The 21,159-nt window shown below is 56.1% G+C and overlaps 1 protein-coding gene across 1 annotated transcript in view; it reads left to right on the top strand.

Annotated features, from left to right (window-relative positions):
* The window catches only part of LOC115937841 (cadherin-23-like), a 277,920-nt gene that overhangs the window by 231,205 nt on the left and 25,556 nt on the right, over positions 1–21,159 (top strand). Inside the window, exons 16-23 of the mRNA XM_081823095.1 lie at positions 357–462; positions 2,455–2,582; positions 7,182–7,254; positions 8,924–9,040; positions 12,828–12,940; positions 14,186–14,293; positions 20,198–20,387; positions 20,695–20,840. Of these exons, the coding sequence (XP_081679221.1) occupies positions 357–462; positions 2,455–2,582; positions 7,182–7,254; positions 8,924–9,040; positions 12,828–12,940; positions 14,186–14,293; positions 20,198–20,387; positions 20,695–20,840 (981 nt within the window). The remainder of the gene's footprint in view (positions 1–356; positions 463–2,454; positions 2,583–7,181; positions 7,255–8,923; positions 9,041–12,827; positions 12,941–14,185; positions 14,294–20,197; positions 20,388–20,694; positions 20,841–21,159) is intronic.

The following is a 21,159-nucleotide window of genomic DNA, read 5'->3' as shown; positions in this document are numbered from 1 at the left end:
GCACAGCGCGGGGCCTACCTGGTCCAGAGGTCAGGGAAGGCCTCTGTGGGTGGGGTGTTCAAGCTGAGACTGAAGGATCTGGGAGATGATCGTGCCAGGGATGGTGGTGACCCTCTCCATCCCGGGGTAAGCCCTGGCCTTCCCTTTTTCCCCTAGGCCTCCAGCTGACCTTCTAGATTCCCACGCTACCTCCACACCCCGACATGAGGTGTGTCTGCTGGGAGCCAGAGGGTGGCCTCCGGCTGAGGGACAAGGAGGGCCTGGATCACCCAAAGCAGGGGATCCCGAGGGGGCAGTCCTCCCCTCCCGCCCAGCCTCTGAGGGCTCATGGGCCCTGTCTGTACTCTTCCCTCTAGGCAACGGATGAAGACTCCCCTCCCAACAACCAGATCACCTACAGCATCGTCAACGCTTCCGCCTTTGGCAGCTACTTCGACATCAGTGTGTATGAGGGCTACGGAGGTAGGCGTGCTGGGGACGAGGGCCCAGCCCAGGGAGGAGGGGCGGTGGGCCAGAGCAGGGCTGCACCCTCATGCCCCTCTGAGGAGGGGGGTGGCCGTCTGTCTCCTAGACACCCTGGACAACCCAGGGAGCTGGTCCACAGCCCATCAGCGGGGGCGAGTGACACAGGCCTGGCATCGCCCTTCTCTAGGATCAGCTCTGTCTTTCTCTGGGTCTCAGGCCATGGGCAGCCCCTCATCCAATATTACCACAGTCTGCAGGGCCCCTCGTTCTTACCCAGGCTCCCTGGCCAGGTCCATAAGGTAGAGGCTTGTCAGCCACACTTCCCGATGCTCTGGGTCTGCTTCAGCTGCCTCCCAGGCAGTGGCCACTCCCTGCTTGGCTCAGGCACAGTCCCAGACTCTGGACCTTGCCCCGCCAGCCCCCTGTGACTCCTGATCCCCGGAACCCGGGCAGGGGGTAGCAGCAGTAGCCTTCAGCTCTAAGATCTTGAGACCCTGTTGTTTTTCAGATGAGGGGCAACAAAGGCCCAGAGACAGGGAGTGACTTGCCCGAGGTCATACAGCAGAGGGGTCCAACGACACTGGGGTGATCTGACTCTTGGTTGCCTCTGCAGCCTCTTCTTTCAGCACCTCTGTCTCCACACTGAACCCAGCCTCTTTGAATCCCTTGACACTCTCCTCTTAGGGGTCACTGCCATGTCTTTGCAGAGTCTATTCCTTCTGCCAGGAAGACCCTTCCTCCCAGTCTCTTTGTTCTGCCTCCCTTTGGCCTTTAAGCCGATAACCTCTGGCTAGCTTTAAGGGTTCATTTGGACCTCCCCTCTTCTGGGAAGCTTCCCAAATGCTTGAAGATGGGTTAGGTGCCCCCAACGCAGAACAGATGCGCTTTGGGTGACTCTGAGTCCAGCACTCTGTCCTCTTCTTGACTAGACCCTCCCTTAGGTTTTATATTACTAAAACAATGCTTTTGCTTCCATTTTCCACATAGAAAGTGGTGATTTCATATTGTCGTAATGCCCCGGCAGACCACCTATGCCCCCCACGCCAGAGCCAATATGCCTTCCCTCCCCAGGCAGGAGCGACCCATGGGAGAGCTCAGGCATATGCAGTGGTGGGGACAGGAGAGGGGGGCATCTCTCAGCTCCCCCCAAATCCTCCCTCTCCACCTCTGCCTGCCTCTGGCTTTAGGGGTGTCTTCACCACCTTCAAGCAGAGTTCTGCTGAGAGTAAAGTTGGCAACACCTGAGTGTCCTCCCAAGGCTGCAGGACGGGATGGGCATGGAGAGCCCACAGGGTAAAGGGAGGAGGCGAGGGAGGGAAGAAGAGAGAGGAGAAAGGCCATGGGAGGAAACGGGCAGGGCCAGGGGAGACTGAGGAGGGAGCTGCCATCTGCACCCCACTGTTGGCATCACCCCCAGCAGCCCTGAGGCTGGGCAATAAGTGGGTGAACTCTGTGTGTATCTGGAGGGAGAACTTGGTAAGAGACCAAACTAGAGAGCCTGGGGCATGACCCTGTCCTCCGAGCAGCTTCCAGACTGATGGAGGGTGCCAGATAAGTGGGTGAGACAGACAGACAGATAAGCAGGCAATAGCACCTTCTGGGGAAGAGCCTGGGCTCTGGATTCAGACAAACCTAGGCTCAAGTCCCGCCTCTATCAAGGTTCTAGCTGTGTGACTTTGGGCAAGTTATTGAGCCTCTCTGAGCTTGGTTTCCTCACCTGTAAAGCGGTGCTTACATCACCACCAAGATAGTCAACAGCTGCCGTGCTCTCAGCACTGTGCCTCACACGTATCAGGCCGTCAGTAAACCGAAGTGAAGACCGGGAGGCTCCAGGAGTTCAGAGCAAGGGGCGGGGCTGGGGGCGGGGAATGAGGCAGAGCTGGCCAGCCTGGGCCAGCCACACCCTCTCTGCCCGAAGGAGACCCCTGGCTGGATGGGCATCTGAAGTCTGCTTATAGGGGGCCTGGGGCCCTGTTCCTGTCATTTCAGTGATCAGCGTGAGCCGTCCCCTGGATTATGAGCAGATACCCAACGGGCTGATTTACCTGACAGTCATGGCCAAGGACGCTGGCAACCCCCCTCTGAACACCACTGTCCCTGTCACCATCGAGGTGTTTGTAAGTACCCAGGGGTGCTGGTCTTGCCCTTTCAGGGTAAGGGGTGGTGAGTGCTTCCCAGAGCGTTGGGGACCCTGCCTGAAGCCAGTGGTGCCAGACTATGTCCCTACATCCTCGGCTGTCCCCGTAGCTCTGGGAGTCACCCAGCAGACTGTCCCAAAGGCTGCCCCTCGCAAACTTCTGCCATTGCTGCAGCAGCTAAGCTGCCTCCTAGCTTAGCCGGGGAGGCCAGGCCCTGGAATGAGAGAACCCCATCATCCTGCTCTGACTTCATTAGGGGGCCTCAGGACACCCACTGATGGGGAACAGGAACTGAGGCTCAAGCAGGAGGAAATGTCATGGGATTCCCTCATTTAGAGCCATACTTTGTGAAGTTCAAGGGAATTACGGGGAGGTCATCCCTCTTGTGTCTCTTCCTCTCTCTATATGCCCCTCTTCCTTTTTTCTTTCCTTTGCCTGCTCCTCTGAAGATCTAAAGGGGCCTGAAACCAAACCACAGCTTGTCTGACATGAATATCAAGCACATGTTAGTGCTCTCCATGTCTGAAATTATCAGTCACTGAATCCATCTCCATGCTGGTTCATTTGCCCCGTGCTCCTCCCCTAGTGATCCCAGGGATGCAGATCGTGGTCTGACGCGGCGCCAGTGGGCCTTTCCCCACCAGAGACCTCCCCACTGCGCATGCGCAAGCATGCCCCCCGCCCCCCCATCTCATAAAAGCTGCTGCCTGCCGGAGCGGTTGAATACATGTTGATGGAAGAGTTAGTGCATTACAGGCTCCAGGAGGATTAGATCAGATTGTTAGGTTAGGAGATACACTGTGATCTGACATACGCTCAGGAAAATCTCTTCTGGAGCAGGCGTGCTGGGTGACCTTCCTGTCCCAGATGGCTTCACTAGCAGCCTCTTGGGCTGACCCACACCTGGCTTTGCTAAGTCTCATCCTCTCAACCCAAGGCAGAGCTCCAGGGCCAACTGCCAAGTGGGACGGTCCTTGCTTACTGCATAGGATGGGCTGGCAGTGATGAGGCTGAGGGTGATGGCTTGGGGGGAGCCTGCAGGTGGGCATGCAGGAGCAGGATTTAGGGGTGGCATCGGAGGGTGAGGCTGTGCAGAACCAGCAAAGGGAAAAGCAGAGACTCTGGGGCCCCGCAGGTTTCAGGGAGTGGGAAGAAGCCAGGGGGAGGGGGCAGCTGGGAAAGAGGAGATCCACAGAAGCCTAAACACTCGCTGCTTGCCTTTTATCCACAGCCCCCCACTTTGAAGCACCGAGGTGGGGGGCACCAAGGAGCCAGAATGCATTCCCTGCCAATCGTGACCACGTCTTGGTATTCTTCTCCACGTGGCCCTGACCCTAGTTTACCAATCTTGATTAAACACAGCCCCCAGAGCGCCCCAGTCCTGGTCACGCTCCTAAGCACGACCGCCCCACCCACCATTTTCAACCAGCTGGTGTTCTCTGCTCGGGCACGGTGACTTTTCCCTGCGTGCAGGTGCAGCAGCGGGGCCGGGAGGGATGCAAAGGCGTCTGTGAAACCTGCCCCCTCCTCAGGGAATGGAGGAAGGAACATAGTTTTGGAGGTGTATGGCTCTGAAACCCAACTCTGCCACTCTCTAACTCTATGACCTGGGGTCCTTAGCTCTGTCTCTCTGAGCCTCAGTTTCTTCATATGCAAAATGGGGATAATCGTGGTACTGCATCATGGTATTGTCGTGAGGATTGAGGTCACGCAGGTGGCACTTGGCACCTGTGATGTTGGCTGTCATCACAGCTGATAAGACAGACGTGCATACCACTGGCAGCATCCGTGCTCCAGGTTATCTCCAGTACAAATGAGAGTTCCAGAGAACTCAGCCAGACAGAGAAGAATGCGCTCTCAGTTTGGGGGAAGTGGATGAGGGAGAGGGTGAGAATAGGGGAGGTGTCGGGAAATAAGTTGAGGTGTTCTACACCAGCCCAGGGATGGACAGGCAGAATTGGCCACATGGAAATTAAAACTTCTTGAGCGCCACTAACATGTCAGGTGCTTTCACGTTACACAGTCTCTCCCAATCCCATTCCACAGATGAGGCAATCTAGCAGGTCCAGGATCCCCAGTGCCTTTCTCACATTCTGGCTAGTAAGCAGCACTTGAGTTTGCTTCCAGTCCTAGTAAGCTAGGATTTCAGTCCTGACCTGTCTGACTCCTGAGTTCACATCCTTTCCACTACATTCCAAGGCCTGAAGCCTCGGAAATCCCTATCTGCATGCAACTGAGACCAGTACACCTCAAGGTTCATGTGAATCTCCTGGAGAGCTTCTTAAAATGCACATTCTTATTTAGTGAGTCTGAGCAAGGGCTGAGGCTCTGCGTTCCCAACAAGCTCCAGGCAGCACTGATGCTTCAGGTCAGTGGACCACACTTTGAGTAGCAAGACCTTCAAAGGTCTGCCCCAGTGGGATCTTAAAACCCAGGGGCTGCCCCAAACCTCAGCTTCCCCACCTGTGGCTCAGTTAAGGAACCCAGAAAGGGCCTCTTTCTCCCTTTGCCTCAGCTTCTCCGGGGGGGCCAGAGGGTGGCCAAGGAGCCAAACTAACCTTTCATTTACTGTGAATAAAAGAGCAGTCAGCAGCCTTCGCCTCCCTCCCTGAAACCAGTCAGCAGGGTCTCCGTGTGCAGGGGTGGGTGGTGGCAGGGATCCACTCGGCCTGGAGCTACCTGAGCCCAGCAAATAGGGTCATTTTCAAATTCCCTCAGAGCTGTCCTGCAGATGAGCAAGGGCTCTACAGTTTCCGCCCGGGTGTGCTCTGGCCCTGACAGCAGGGAGGTGGGGGGGTCTGGCAACAAAGACAGGTGCCACCTTGGCTGTGAGTGAACATCCGCTCTCAAGCAGGGCTTTGGGATGGTGTAGTCACGTGTGCCTTTGGGTTGATTTTGCACATGGGTGATTTTTAAGTAGCTGTCACTTGGCTAAGCTGCCTCTTCTGTCCACCAAAGGGATTTTCTCTCAACTTGGTGGGGGGAGGGGAGGAACCCAGCGAAGACAAGAGATGAGAAGTTCATGACAGCGCTTCCGGCAGAGATCAGGGCGATGAGGTTCCTGGAGGAAAAGGCGGCGGGCGAGAGGGGCCAGGTGATTCCTTTTCACCCACTGCCTGTTGGTTTTTAATAAAGAAGTCAAACTTGGTTTGTAGATTTCCCATTCAGGGACAATAAGCTTTTGTAGAGGAAGCCGCTGAATTAGAACTAATAGCGAATGCAGTGCCAGGATCCGGGGAAATATCACCGCTAATAAGTTTCTGCCTCGTGCTCTGCCACTGACATTCCCGGTGCCGTCTCGTGCAGCCAAGCAGAAGACTTACATATATACGGATACGGGGCACTCGCGCCCGCCCCAGGGGGATGCCCAAGCATGCTGCGGGGGCCCTGGACGTCAGGCGAGTCTTCACACCGCCGGTTCTCTGAGGTGGGGTGGGGGGGTGGGCAGCTGGTGCGCAGCCCAGAGTCTGGGGACAGGCTGGGGAAGAAGAGCAGCATTCCTTTCTGGGCACCTGCAGTCCGCAGTCTGGCAGGATGGGATTCTCGAAAGTTCCAAGGCCAGGACAGCCAGCTGTCATGCCTCCCTCTCTTTCATTGCCACTCAGCTATAAGTGATGCCAGCAAAGGGGGCTTCTATGGCAGTCTTCCCCTCAAAGAGCTCCCAGGTCCGTGAGGCAGGAGGCCCTGTGGGAGCACGTGCCATGAACACTGCAGCCTGGAGGCTCCCCAGAGGCTGCTACCCCCAGGGCTCCCAGGGGAAGAGGAGAGGCTCTGAGTCAGGGGGTCAGTGGGGCTTCCTCCAAGAGGTGAACAGGAAGAAATTCATGTTGAATGATTACAAAAAGCAGTGGGTGAGGACCAGAGTCTTAAAGGGTGTAGGAATCGCCCCAAGCATGGAAGAGGGAGACAGAGGAGCGGGGGGAGCAGGAGGAGGCCGAGGCTGTGCCTCTTCAACCCCTCGGCCTGCACCAGCCCCTGGCCACTGTCCCTCTGAGCCGGTGTCCGGTGGAGGCTGGGCAAGGTGAGAACCGGAGGTGGTAGGCTCTGGGCCAGGGTTTGCCCCGGTGGGTAGAGGAGCCCCTGTTCTTATATGTACAGAGGAGCCTGGAATTCGGACTCTGAGAGCCAGGAACTTCAGGGCAGGGTGTTCCTTTCTCCCTTCACTTTTGGCGGGGAGGGTCCTAGAACCTTCCACCGTCATCTTGGCGGAGCTGGGAGGGAAGTTCCGAGTGGGCACCCCCAGCATGGAGGATGATGAGCTGAGCAGAACAGGAGTAAGCTTGGAGCTGCACTGGAAGACCAACGGGAGAGAGGGAAGCTGGGAGTAATAGGCAGCTCCACCTGCTGCCTTCCTTCTCCATCTTCGTGGCCCTTACGTCTCTCCAAGGCCTGTCCTCCTTCCCCGAACTGTAGCCCAGCCAGGGGAGCATCCGTCTCCCCCCCGGGACACCCCACCCGGCTCTGGTTGTACATCCAGGCCAAAGCTCCTCCGTGCCAGCCACACTGAGCCTCCCCTTGGACAGCTGACCGGCCCTGATGGCCTCCCTGGCTTTGACAACCTGTTTCCCTTCCATCCAGGATGAGAACGACAACCCGCCCACCTTCAGCAAGCCTGCCTACTTCGTCTCCGTGGTGGAGAACATCATGGCAGGTACGGGCCCCGGCGGGGGAGGCTGTGAAGGCAGGAAGCCAGCAGACGCACCCATGACAAGTCTGGTTATCTGCCAGCCAGCGGCTGTTTACGGAGCACCTACTATGTGCAGGCGCTGTGCTGGGTACTTGGTCCCCAGTCTCCTTCAGCTGCAGTCTAGCAGGGAGAGAACAGTCAGCCATCAGTAATGGAACGACCTTGATTAAGCGAGCATGTACAGAGGGACTGAATCATGGTGCTGTGAGGCCAGGGTGGCCTATGTTCCTAAGTGAGAACGTCTCTCGGCTGTGTCTCTGGTGGCAGGGCCCAGCTTGCAGACCCGGGACCACCAGCTCCACATTCGAGTTCCTGGGGACCCGCTCTGTTCTTGGGGCAGGCTGACAGCTCCCCCTTACATCCAGGGTGGACTATTCTGGTGGGGAAAACCCCCCCAATCAGGAAGAGTTGCTGCATCTGGAGGGTGACCTTCTGTGGCACCATGGGGCCTTCTGAGGAGGGTCTCCAGATACCTTCCTGGTTCTGATGACTTCCTGGGTGGGTTCCAGGCTGTGCCCAGCCCACACTTCCCTGTCCTAGTCAGGCATCCCCTGGAGAGGATCAGCGCTGAAGCAACCCCATCGTCCCCACGGCCTCTGCTTAGGAGAGGCCTTCACCATGGCACTTAATCCTCTGCCACTTTGCACTTGGATAAAGGGTGTGTCAAGGCCCATGTACCTGTCCCCCTGCTCAGGGTAAGACTGAGAGTTGGAGGCCTCACACTCCCTGGAAGGGGCCAGAAAGACCTGCCTGTCTCACAGCCCCCTGCCTGGCCCCTACTACCCCTGGGACTCTTGATTCTTCCACACAATAGTAACCCCCATCTGTGGCTCAGTGAGAGCTACCATGAGCCTGCAGCCTGCATGCTTTTCCCCGGGATCTTCACCAACAACCCCACAAGCTGGCTTTCTAGGTAGACCCATTTTACAGAGGAAGAAGCTGAGGCTTAGTGGCCAGAGGTCCCCTGGGATTCCAGCCTGGGCGCCATGAGTCTACAAGTCCACCCATTGAATCTCCTCAGTGTGGCCGTTAGGTGGCAGTGGGAGACAGGAGGTGGCTGGAGCCACAGCCCAGCAGACGTGGCCTCGGACAGGCCGCTCTCAGGGTCTCTGGCGAGGGCCAGTGCAAAGGCTGGTTCCCTGACCCAGGGTTTCACAGAGATGGACATGAAAGTGAGGGCCTTAACTAGACATTAAAGAGAAAATAAAAACCCTTATAAATTCTCCCTTGTGAACAAGATGAAACAAGACCAAAATTGAATACAATAAATGTGGAATAATTTAATACAGGGCTTCATTTCTTTTTGACTCAAAGTCAAAGCTGGTCAATCTGAGTGTATTTTCTCTGGTGAGCAGCCAGAGAGAGGTAGGGGAGAGCAGTGGTATGCTCTTGGGGTGCGGGGGGCAAGAGCGGCGGGTGTAATCCACCCCAGGCTCCGGGACCCCCTCCCATGGAGCCTTGTCCCCACGCAGCCCTGGGAGCTCTGGTGGTTGAGCCCACTCTCATCCCTGGGTGTCCCAGTGGCAGGCTTCCTGCCTCCTGAAGGCTGGTCAGCAGGAGGTACCAGGTCCTGCTCCCAGGACCTGGAGCTGTGAGCCTAGGGTGAGCATTCCCCCCATTTGTCTCCTGGAAGGAGCCACAGTGCTGTTCCTGAATGCCACAGACCTGGACCGCTCCCGGGAGTATGGTCAGGAGTCCATCATCTACTCCTTGGAGGGCTCCTCCCAGTTTCGGATCAATGCCCGCTCAGGTGAGCCCCATGGTCCCTGTCCTCCGTGCCTCAGGCCGACTCCCCATGCCCAGCCCAGGACCTGCCCCTGAGCCAAGTTCTCCCTTCCTTTCCCGGGAAGCCCTCATCTGGAGCATGCCAGCTTTGAGCATCTGGTTTCACCCCTGACATACGAACTTGAGTGTGATTAGTGATCTTAACCCCCCCACACAAAATTGGAACATGAATGTATCCACAAAGGATATCTTTCAATGGTGAAGAGCCCTGTTATGTTTCAAATGTGTTCCATTTTACAAACAGCGGGCTAACTTACCACCCTGTGGGGGATCTCTTTTCTCAATCCTCCACGTCCCCCTCCCTCGGCTGCTGACCTGTTTCTTGAACCCTGGCTCCTCTTCTTAACACAGCATGTGCCTTGGGTTCCCCCCTGCAAAATGAGGATGGTCGTGTTAGATCTAGGTGGAGTGTGGATCACATGAGTTGTTACAGGGAGCACTCCTAGAGTAGTCCCTGGCACACAGCAAGGGCTAACACAGTGACGTCTTCCTCATCGTTTTCTTTGGTCTTTTCACCCAGAGGCCCCCAGCCCCGACCCCCTACTCGGTCCATGAAGCTCTCGGCTTTCTTCCCCCTTCTCCATGTGCCTCCCTTCAGATCTTTCTCCCTCGAAGCTGGGAGGAAAGGGGGAGGACAAAAGCAATAGGAGACCCCAGGTCGGAAGCTGGGAAGGAAAATGAGGCCCCTGGACATTCGTTCATATCCTCATTCGATGTCAGTGGGGGCCTGCTCTCCGCCAGGGGCTGGGTGCTGGGGCACAGGATGGAATTAGACATGGCTGCCCTCATGGGGTTCCCAGGCTACTTAGTGGGCATGCACGGCTCCCCACTTCTAAATACCCGTTTCTGTATTAGATAAGGGCACTGAAGGTACCAAGCAGGCCAACCCTGAGATCTCAGGGGCTCAACACAACAGAAATTCTGACTCACCCAGCAATCCAATGCCATGTTCAGTGGACAGCCTTGAGCATGGCGATTCTGGGACCCAGGCACCTTCCATGTTGTGGCTCCAAGGTCACTGCAGAGGGCAAGAGAGCCTGGCATGCTGTCTAAGGAGATGTGTATGGGCTAGGACTGGAGGTGACATGCATTACTTCTGCTCACATCCTCTTGGCCAGAACCAGGCAATAGCCCCACATCTAGATGGAAGGCAGCCTGGGGAGGTCGTTTCTGGCCTGACAGCCCCTTTGCAGCAGGCATTCTAGCCTGGGGAAGAGAGCAGGTGTCTGATGGACACTGGCCAGCCCTGCTGCAAGTGGCTGGGGGGAGACATTAAATCTTCCTGTGACCCATGCACCCCACCGTCCAAGTCTACCTTCAGGCTTTCTTTATCCCCTTTTCCTGGAAGCGAGGGGAGCAGATGGTACTGACATGTACAAGGCTAGACCTGTCCAGGGCCGTCCTGAGCCTCTTACTCCACCTCTGACACAACGGGGGCCTTCCTCCCTGCTTGCAGGAGCATCTGCCCCAGTGAGTCTGCATTTCCAGGGGGCTCAGAATAATATAATTCACGAGCATTAGCCAGGTGCTCAGACAAGCATCATGCCCGTTTATCGCCTCCACCACTCTGAGGCAAGTACTAGCATCACCCTTATTTTCCAGATGGCGAAACTGGGGCATAGGACAGGTTAAGTAATTTGACCGAGGACTTGGAGAGCCTGAACTTCTGACTCCGGAGCCCAGACTTTAAGTGCTACATTATATAAGCCACGTTAGAGCCGCATGTTACCACCCACATGTGGTGATGGGCACGCTGACCTTTCAGCACCCGGCTGCCTCCCCAGCCAGGGACCACATCTCCACCCTGGGGCCTTTAATAATGACATGGACATTTTCTTGCTGCCTTAACACAGCTCCTTCAGCTATGAAGGTGTAAGTGTTTTCCTCTGAGCTCCTCGGTCAAATTAGCCAGGCCCGCTCCACAAAGGTGGCCTTAATTGGATCTAATCTCCCAGACAGGAGGAGCCATCCATCATGCAGACAAGTTCATGTTGAAAACTTTTTAGAGATTAATTTCTTCCTTGCCCTGCCAATTAATTGACACCGCTCCAGCAAGGAACATGGCCTGGTGGGCCAACCTTTGCCGGTCTTTTGTTTCTGTCCTTAGCGCCTTCCCTGCCCTGTCCCCACCCCCGGCTCCCCACCCCCAGCTCCCCGCTCAGTCCTGCACAGGTCAGAGGACAGGCCAGAGTGGCAGGGAGGGAAATGTGAGACCATCTGGCCCAGCTCCTTCATTTTATGGTAGAATAAACCAAGCACAGAGAAGTTAAGTAACTTGTCTCAGGGGGCACAGCTCAGGCAAGGGGGATAAAAAACAAAAACAAAAAAATGGATGGTATACAGTCCCCGCCTTGGGGAATTCTCATAGTCTGGAGAAGGCAATAAGCATTTCCTGTGTGCTGGGAGCTTTACCTATAGCTCTGTTAATTATTGAATCCTCCCAAGAGTTCTGGTTGGAAAGCATACTAATCTCCATTTTACAGATGAGAAAATTGAGGCTCAAAGAAATTAAGTAACTTTTCCAAGGCCAAACATGTAGAAAGGGCCATAATCGGAATTCGGATCTGGGCCTCACTGTCCTCGAAGCATAGCTCTGTGCCATGGCCCAGGTCAGAGGTAAACGGCCTGCCTACCACCATGTGCGGAGGCTAGCAGGGACCAGCTCACACCTGCTCCTGAGAGCCAAGTTCAAGGATCTCCTCCATTCCTGGTTCCAGGCCATCAAGTCAGCAGCTTACAGTGGCCCTGGTGGGAGTATTTACACCATGAAAATCAGCAAATGCTTTTCTTTCTTTCTTTCTTTTTCTTTCTTTCTTTCTTTCTTTCTTTCTTTCTTTCTTTCTCTCTTTCTTTTTCTTTCTCTTTCTTTTTCTCTTTCTTTCTTTCTTTCTTTCTTCCTTCCTTCCTTCCTTTCTCCCTTCCTTCCTTCCTTCCTTCCTTTCTGCCTGCTTTGGGGAACCAGTTATCAAACAGTGGCACACCACTTTATATGTGACCAGGGTGACCTCTGTGTTTCAGTTACACCAAAATACAAAGAAAAGCCCAAAAATGGGCAGATAAGTGGTCAGTTTTAAATGTTTGTAGTTAACGGAATAACTCGTTTATACACTAAAAAAATCCTCAAGGCAATAGAATCATGTTACAAGGTCACTTATTTTATGACTATTATCAATGCTTTATGGGTTGACTTGTCCAATAATGAGTCACCAGTGTGAACATGTGTAAAACACATCATCCGTTTCCGTGTCGTCCCTGTTTTTCTGTGGCTATCTGAATAAACAGTGCCAGGCACTGTTCTAAGCCTTCTGTGATGTCCACCAAATTAATCCCTGACAGCCGTCTGAGGTAGTTCCTATTACTTTTCCCTTTTTGACCAGATGAGGAAACTGAGGCACAGAGGATTGAGGTAACAAGTCTCAAGTGACAGCGCCAGTAAGATCATGTCACAAGTCTAAAAATGAGGTCTTTTGTGACTGAGCTTGAGGCCAGGGGTGCTCCCGCCCCATTCCCCAGCCCCTAACCCCATCCTCGGCCTAGATTGTCCCACATGCAAAAAGACTTCCCTATCAGGGGGTTATGTTGCCACCTCAGAGGTTCCAGTTCCCGGGGCATGGGTGCTCCCCCCCACCCCTACGAGCACCATCCCACACCCCCAGCGTATGCACACACGCTGCCAGATCATGTAAATATCCCTCACTCTCTCCTCCTTTCCCTGCTCGCTCCCTGGCCTACCCCATCCCTCCGTCCCACAGGTGAAATCACCACCACCTCCCTGCTTGACCGTGAGACCAAGTCTGAATACATCCTCATCGTGAGAGCCGTGGACGGGGGTGTGGGCCACAACCAGAAAACTGGCATTGCCACGGTGAGTGCCCACCCCTCCCCCGCCCCCTGCTGCCCACCTGCTGCCCAGGAGCTGCCCCCTGGCCCATCTGCAGCTCGAACCTGTGTCCTGATGCGTTGGGAGTGGGGGGAGGGGGGCAGACACCAACTCACTGTCAGCCAAGGTCAGCCCTGGGGCCACTGCAGCGAGGGGGAAGAAGGGCATTCCCACCAGGGACATGGGGGACTCAGGAGGGACAAATGTTCCTCCCCTGTCCCCAAAAGACCGGCTGGGCAAATAGCAGAAGGATGAGCTCCAGAGGCCCCTCCCTCGGGGCTCCTACAAGGAGCAGGTATTCCTGCCAGAAAGAGTGGCTCTGAACAGGAAGCAGGGCCTTAACCCCGGTGCTGAGAAATGATGCCTAGGTTTCCCTACCAGGAGTAAGTAGGATCCATCAAGGCCCAGAACCCCCATCCAAGCTCTTGCCATCCCACCAAGGTGCCTCAGATATAGGAAGCTAGAGAAGGGACATCTGAGGGTCCTGACTGAGCTCGGGGCTGCAGAAGAGACCGGGGGGTGGGGGGCAGTGAGAAGCAGGAAGCCCCCCTATGGGAGAGGAAGTAGAAAGACCCACTGACAGGTCCCTCTAGCCACCTCCCCTCCTTGATCCTACTTGCTTTCTCTGGCTCTCCCTCAGGAGCCCTCCCCGACCTCTCTGCCTGGCCCTCACCCTTTCCACAGCAGCTGTCCCCCATCCCAGTTGTCCCCCATCCTTGCCCGGCCAGAGGGGTGGGGGTCTGTATTGCTTGGCCAGGGACTTGGCAGAAAAATCCCCAGAACCCCATTCCATCCTGGGAGGCTGCTAATAGGATTCTGAGCCCTATAAATAATTTACCTGGGTGGCAGGTGAGCAGGGAAATTGCTTGGCTCATAGCCGAGACTGACGGAATCTCAAGGGATCCTACCAGATCCCCGACCCTGTCCATCCCCTTCCTCCAAGCCTGGGACGGCTGAGAGATGTCCCCCATTACAGGAAGAATTTCAGGGGTCATTGCATTCATCCCTCTCCTTCCTGATGGGACAGCACCTAAATGCTCTTCTTCTGGAGGGACCTGGCTCCCTCCTGTGCTAGAAAGCCCAGGCCCTGCCCCAAGGCCTCCAAAGTGGGTGGAGCCCGTGGAATTCCTGCTGAGATGCCCCTCAGGCCCCTGAGTGTGCCCTCTTGTGGGCCCCGTCCCTGCACCGCTCAGCCAGACACCTCCCTCTCTGCTCCTCGTGGCCCCGCAGGTGAACATCACCCTCCTGGACATCAACGACAACCACCCCACCTGGAAGGACGCCCCCTACTATATCAACCTGGTGGAGATGACCCCTCCAGACTCCGACGTGACCACAGTGAGTGGTGGTGGGACAGCAGAATTCCAGGCTGCCCTTCTCAGGGTGTCTGCCATTCCTGCGTGAGCCCTATGGGCTGGCACATGTGGGACCGACGGACTTCCTGTTTCCCTCTGAGCCAGCCCACGGAGCAGACTTCCAGAAGCTCTCTTGCGTGGTGGAAGGTAGTCAGAGGCTGGGGGAAAGCCGTCACCCGGCCTCAGAGGCAGTGGGCTTCTTCGGGCTTTGTCAAAGGGAGCACAGACAGCCCAGGGATAGTACCCAGGCAGCTAGGGCTGGTTCAGCTAGAAACCACACTTGCTGAGACCCCAGGACTCTGTCTGTACCCAGAGAAGTGCCCTCACCCTCCCCTAGCAAGGCGCCGGCCGCCTCCTCAAGTCACACAATGTAGGCTCTGTCCCCCCACCTTTCCTTCACCGCTTCTGTTCCCAACAGGTTGGCCCCAGTGGGGTGTTTGAAGTTCACCCGGGGATTTTTCTGGCCTGGAATATTCCAGGTTTGCCTAGGCCCCTGTATGTGTTGCGTGCAGGGATATGACTCAGAGTGGGGAGCAGGGGAGACATGGCCAAAGTCTCAGGAGTCTAGACTGGAGCCAGCATCCTGGGGAAGATGAGGAAAGCCAGGATTGAGCACTCCACTTGATCAGCTCTGGGGTTCACATTTGTGGGGTCATCTCCTCCCCTCACCCTTGTGCACCATTTGGCTTCATTTGAGGTGGTTTATCCCCAGGGTCCAGCCCCATAGCCACTCAGCCAGCATGACAGACGTGAACCTGATAGTTCGTGGTAACCCCACGTGCCTCAGGCACTGCCCGAGGCCTTCTCCTGAATTCTCTCTCACCCTCATAGTGATCTCACAGGGCAGGTGGACTCATGGCTCCCATCGTACTCTGGAGGAAACTGGGTCTTGGAGTTTGAGGGGTCTGCCCAGGGTCCCAGAGCTAGTAAGAGGTGGTGTCAGGACTTGAACCCAGGTCTGTCTGACTTGAAAACTACCTGGCCCAGCCCTCCATCTCTGCTGGTTCAAGGTGCCCTGGCAGGTGGCTCAGGTCTTGAGTAACTGGAGAACGTGGGTGGGATGGGAGAAGGGAGGGAAAATTTCACATCCAGCAGTCCAGGAAGGCTGCCCCACCCTGGTGGGGCCCAGCCTCCCCACCCCACCCCTCACCAACCACAGCCAGTAGGGACAGAGTCTAGAAGGCGCAGATGTCAGCCTTAAAGGAAGCTTCCTGTCCTCCTTTCCCTATCTGAACGGCTCTCAACTGGTGGGTGGGTCCCCCTCCCAGAGATTCCAATAGGGCCTGGGTCAGGGATCTGGAATCTCCCTTTTTTGAAGGCCCTGTGGGAGGATTCTTTCAAGCAAAGGGCCGGGTGTGGAAACCACTACTTTAGTTCCTCAGCTCTCTCTAGGGCTCGAGATCCTGTGGGTACTCTCTGCTGCCATCTCGTGGGCACTTGGGCTCTAGCCAAGACAACTCCAGCCTGGGACCCCAAAAGAGCCTTCCTCGGAGCACCTGTCTGGTCAATTCCTACCTTTGCTTTATGTCTCTCCGAAAACCCTCCCCGGGGGAACTGAGGGGCAAGTGAGACAGGTGTCCCTGGGAGAAAGTGGCTGCATTGGACACCAGCCAGGGGAGGCCATTTTTGAAGAATCCACCTGCCAAAGAGGTTTGCTGGACTGGGACTGCACTTGGCCTTGGGCAGTTCCCAGGATCTGGTCCCCAGTGGTCCTCTCCGGGTCTCCAGACTTCCTCACAGCCTTCTGAGACATTAGCAGGTGTGGACAACGGATCGGAGCCCTGCTATCCAGGGCCGCATCACTCTCCAGGAACCTCAGCAGACCTTCAGTGGGCACCTGCTATGTGTGCCAGGCCCCATGCTCACCAAGCTCGGGAGTACAGAGAGCAGCAAGGCTCCCCTCCGTGTTCAGGGGGCTTTACTGTCACTTCTCTGCTTGAACCCACCACTGGTTCCCATTTCACCCTGTGTTAAAGCCACGGTTCTTACCGGACAGACCTGCCCCAGCTTTACCTTTGGGGAGACGGACATGTGAACCCACTGCTCAGTAAGGGCTTGGCATGGCCGTTCCTCTCCTGGTATGGGGCGGCTCCAGGGCGGGGACCCCCAAGTGTTTCAGTGTCTGAGCCCTGAAAACAAAATATCATGACTCAGAAGTTCAAACAGAAAAGGGTGAAGTCAGAATTAGAACTTGTTGTATCAAACATCTACCAAATATATTATGACAGTGTTTGAAAAAATTTCATTGCATTTAAGGACAAGTTGTAGGTTAGATTTTCTAGAATTCTTAAGAATTTTTGGAATTCTCTGGAATTCCCAGGTATGTGTGATGGTGGCCAGGAAACTAGAAATCAAGAAGGTCGTACATTAGTACAATCTGTCATGGCAAAATAATTTTAAAAGGAATAGTCATAAAATCCGGTTAAATTTTATGGCTCGTAGGCATTTATATGTGGGTACTCTGTAATACCACTGGGGGCTCTGTGAGACCTTCTAAGGCCACAAAGTGGCCCTGGGTGAGGTGGGGGCTGTGGCTGAGATGGAGAAAGGTAGTTCGGGGCAGGGGAGGGGGGCAGCTGACCCAGAGGTGATGTTGGGGAGGAGGCCGTGTTTGCAGAGGGGCTGCCCACCTCCTGACACCTGTCCCACCACCCTTCCCACACTCAGTCCCCCCACCACGCACGCTGGCCTCTCAGCCTCCCGAACCCAGTAAACCCTTCCTCCCCTCAGAGCCTCCGCACAGCCCTTCCCTCCCCCGCCCTGCAGAGCATTCCTCTCCCTCTACCCCCAACCCCTGCTTTTCCCAGGGTTGCCTCTTTCTCCTCTACCTGTCCCAGCCTAAAATGCCGCTTCCCCGAAGAGGCCCTCCCTGACCACCCTGCCTAATGTAGTTCTGCCCACTCTACACTGTTTCTTCCGGAGCTGATCCCACATCTGTGTTTTATTTCTTTATTAGGTTGCTACCTTACTCAGAGGCAGTGTAGCTTAGTGATTAAGCGGGCAGCCTCTGGTCCCAAAATGTCTAGGGTCTAACCCTGGCCACATTCCTTACCAGCTCTGTGACCTTTGGCAAGTCACCTCACCTTTCTGTGCTCCAATCTTCTTATCTAGAAAATGGGGCTAGTAAGAGTCCCCACCTGATAGAGTTGTGGTCCCTACTTAATGAGCCACATCGTGAGTGGTAGATTCATGGTAGCTCTTCTCACCACACCTCTGCTGGAATCATACCCGTCTTGTCTGCTGTTGAACCCCAGTGCCCAGCACAGTGTCAGGTGCATTGTAGGAATTCAAACATTGGCAAATGCTAGCTGTTGAGGGACTTGTTCACCTTTCTTTCCCACTTTACCTGCGGCCCTCCCCCCACCGCCAGCTCTGCCAGGTCCGGCCGGGTCTTCCTTGTCAGAGAGAGGTCAGGGTGTGTGCCCCACAGCTCTCCCAAATGCCAATGACTTTGAGAGCCACGTGTAGACAAGCATGTGCCTGCATCCCGGCACACGGCCAACTGTCCCGGCATGTGCTTCGGCATGCACGTCCGTGCGCCCAGGGTGTGCACCCGCCCCGGCATGAGGTTGCACCTTGGCCCTTTTCAATTTGCAAGTGAGATTTTTGGCTCAACCCTCCCTCCTGGCTCCTGTGGGCTCCTTCAAGGACCTGGCTGATGGGCATTGATTTAGAGCCTTTCAAAGCCCTCCAGCAAAATAAGAGAGGGGAGAGGGAGAGAATTATTCCCCGTCAGGCCAGGAGAAAAACGACAGTGTGACATGGGAAATGGAGAGGGAAAGTGGTGAGACTCTACACAGACTCCCCCACCCCCGACAGGGAGTGGGCCAAGAGGCAGAAGCCAGGGCCCAGCCCCCACCCAGGGTCCCTTGGAAGCAGCTACCCCAGGCACCCTGGGGCACTTGCACTCAGGGGCAGGGAGAGAAGAGGAGAAGTCCCCAACACCCCCATGTAAAATTGATCTCCGCACCTTCAGCAACAAGCTGCTAGCCTGGAACAGGTCATTTAACTGCTCTGTGCCTCGGTTTCCCCATCTGGAAAAATGGGGATAAAACCCCTCCTCCTATAGAGAGAAGCACTGTAGAAATGCAAGGCTTGTTGGTCTCCTTTGTCTGTCAGCAGAATGACTTTGCCAGGCTGAAGTGACCCCTGGCTTGCCTAAGAGCCCTGCCTCCTGTTGTCAATGCAGGGGTCCCCTTTACAGAGGCTGGGGAAACTGAGGTGACCTGCCCCATAGCACAGCGAGGGCCCCTCGGGCCTTCCCCCCCCCCCCGCCCCCTGGTGCAGCCAGGTGCACCCACTCCCCTCCTACCTGTCTGAAGCAGAAGGAGGCCCTGCAGGGCTCAGGGTTCAGTGCCAGCACAGGCCTCTCACCCTGGCCACTCCAGACCCTGGGGCAAGATGGGGGCCCTCGGCCAGGGCAGCCCATTTGTCTGTTCTGGTCTGGTGGCCCCGGAGACACCTCCGGCTGGGGACTAAGCCAGAGGAGGGACAGATTCTGCTGCCAAAGCACAAAAGGCCCCTCATCCAGTAAGATGAAGGAGCTGACGAGGCCAGGCTGTCATTGCCGAGCGTCCTGGAGTTAAGAATGACACTGTCCTGATGCGGCCCTGGGGACTGCGGTCACCACCCCCCTCCCATTGATCTTGTCCACCTCTGGTGCCCCAGGGACCTCTACCACACAGGGCCGAGGATGAGCTCAGGGGTGCGTACTGCTACTGTCCTGGGACCCTGGGAGGTCGCCAGGGTGGGAGCTGTCTCAGCCTCAAAGCTGGTGCTGTGTGACCTCGAGCCTGGCCGATGCCTCCCTGAGCTCTGCTTTCTCCTTGGGGAAGGTAGATGCTAGAGAGGTTTTCTCCAAAGCAGGAGATTGGCAGGCATGGGGATGGGGAGAGAATGGGTTATGGGGGTCGCCCTGGGTTAGGAGGGCACTCAGGTTGATCCCTTCATGGGGTGAGGCTTACAAGTGGGGAACCAGGTGGGGGGCCTGGAGAGCTAAAGGCCCTCCCCCTTCTCAGGCAGGGAGACTCAGCCCCCTCTGTCCTCCAGCCTCCCCTTCCTGCAGCCCCAAAACACCTCTAAACCGGGTGGCTTGTCCATGGCTTCCTTCCCCCACCCTGTCATTCCTGGTGTCACAGAAGCCTAATTCTTTTCAAATTGCCTCACAAAAAGTCCAAAGGAAGGAAGAGAAGGTTTGAGGAGGAGGATCCAGTTCCCCAAATCCAGGGTTTCAGATTCTTCCCAAAGGTTCAGCCTCTTCAGCCCTTCCCAGCCTCCCGTAGAATTCCTAGTCCCCAAAGAATTCCATGATCATGGACCTCCTGGGCACGCCCTGCTCCCCCGAAAGCCCGTGAACGTGTTACCCCCACACGTCTGGAAAGCAGTGACACGAAGATGTGCAAGCAGCCTGGCCTGCTGGCTGCTAGTGTGGGTTCCAGAGGGACCCAGGGCCACTTTGGGCTAAGAGACCTTGGGAGCCTCGCTGAGCCTCATGTGTGAAATGCACATAATTGTAGACCTCCTCCTCACAGGGCTGTGCTCATGGTACTTGTCCTTACAGAGGGCCTGGCATGTATGAGATACAGAGAGCTTCCCATAGACTGGTGTGTGCCAAGTGTTGCTTCTAGAAATAGAAGGCTGGGGCTTAAGTGGGGAAAGGGACTGGCCTAGGGTAAAACTGAGTGAGTGAAGAAGCCAAGGAGCTCAAGACTTCCCCTGCCAACCCATCTTGTGAACTTCCTGCCTCCCATCCCCCATGAGACCCCCTACTGGAGCCGGGAGGGAGGGACACAGGTGTGAGCTCAGACATCCCCAGGCAGGCAGTGCGGGGCACAGAGATGCCCTCCCCTGGCTGGGCTCAGTGGAGGATGGGCTCCCTCCTGGGCAGGTGGTGGCCGTGGACCCGGACCTGGGGGAGAATGGCACTCTGGTGTACAGCATCCAGCCACCCAACAAGTTCTACAGCCTCAACAACCGCACAGGCAAGATCCGCACCACCCACGTCATGCTGGATCGGGAGAACCCCGACCCCCACGAGGCGGAGCTGATGCGCAAGATTATCATCTCTGTCGCTGACTGTATGTGCCCCCCGCAGCCCCGCACACCTTGGCGGTGGCCCCTGACTTGTCCTCCCTGAGTCCTGAGGCCTGGGTACAGGAGGGCTGTGTCGTGATTGCTAAGAATGGGGTAACACCCACTTGCCAGTTGTGAGCCCCGCAGACTACCCTCAGAGGGTGGCAGTGGCTGGGGGTGCAAGGCCCGGGCTGCTCCCTGGAGGGACCCCTGGGATGGAAATGTCACTGAGCCTGCCTCCCTCTCCCCCTCCCCTTTCTCCCTGTCCCTGTCTCTTTTGCACCCCTCTTTCCATCTCCCTGGCACCCCCAGGTGGCAGCCCCCCTCTGAGAGCCACCAGCAATGCCACGGTGTTTGTGAACCTCTTGGACCTCAATGACAACGACCCCACTTTTCAGAACCTGCCTTTCGTGGCTGAGGTGCTGGAAGGCACTCCGGCCGGGGTCTCTGTCTACCAGGTGAGTTTCCCTTTCCTGGCCTGAGCTCCTGGTCTGTCTCCCTCACCTCGTCTCACCCAGCCAGCAGGTGGGCAGAGGCGGCCCTGGGTGCCTAGCCTCATGCTGAACACTTTGCAGTGGTGAGGCAGGGGATGCCAGCCGAGACCACCAGACAGGACCCACCGGGCTTGGAGAGCTAGTGCTCTGAGAGATGGAATGGAAGGCTTCCTGGAGGAGGAGGAGGGGCTTGAGCTGGGTCTTAAATGACAGGTGGATTTGGAGAGGTGGAGGGAAAGCACCAAGGAAGATGACAATCCTGGGAAGCCAAGTCAAACAGGTC

The sequence above is a fragment of the Leptonychotes weddellii genome, chromosome 6 (assembly GCF_054177405.1).
Source record: "Leptonychotes weddellii isolate Sample4059 chromosome 6, ASM5417740v2, whole genome shotgun sequence".
NCBI classification, from domain to species: Eukaryota; Metazoa; Chordata; class Mammalia; order Carnivora; family Phocidae; genus Leptonychotes; species Leptonychotes weddellii.
This window is presented reverse-complemented; position numbering and strand designations above follow the sequence as displayed.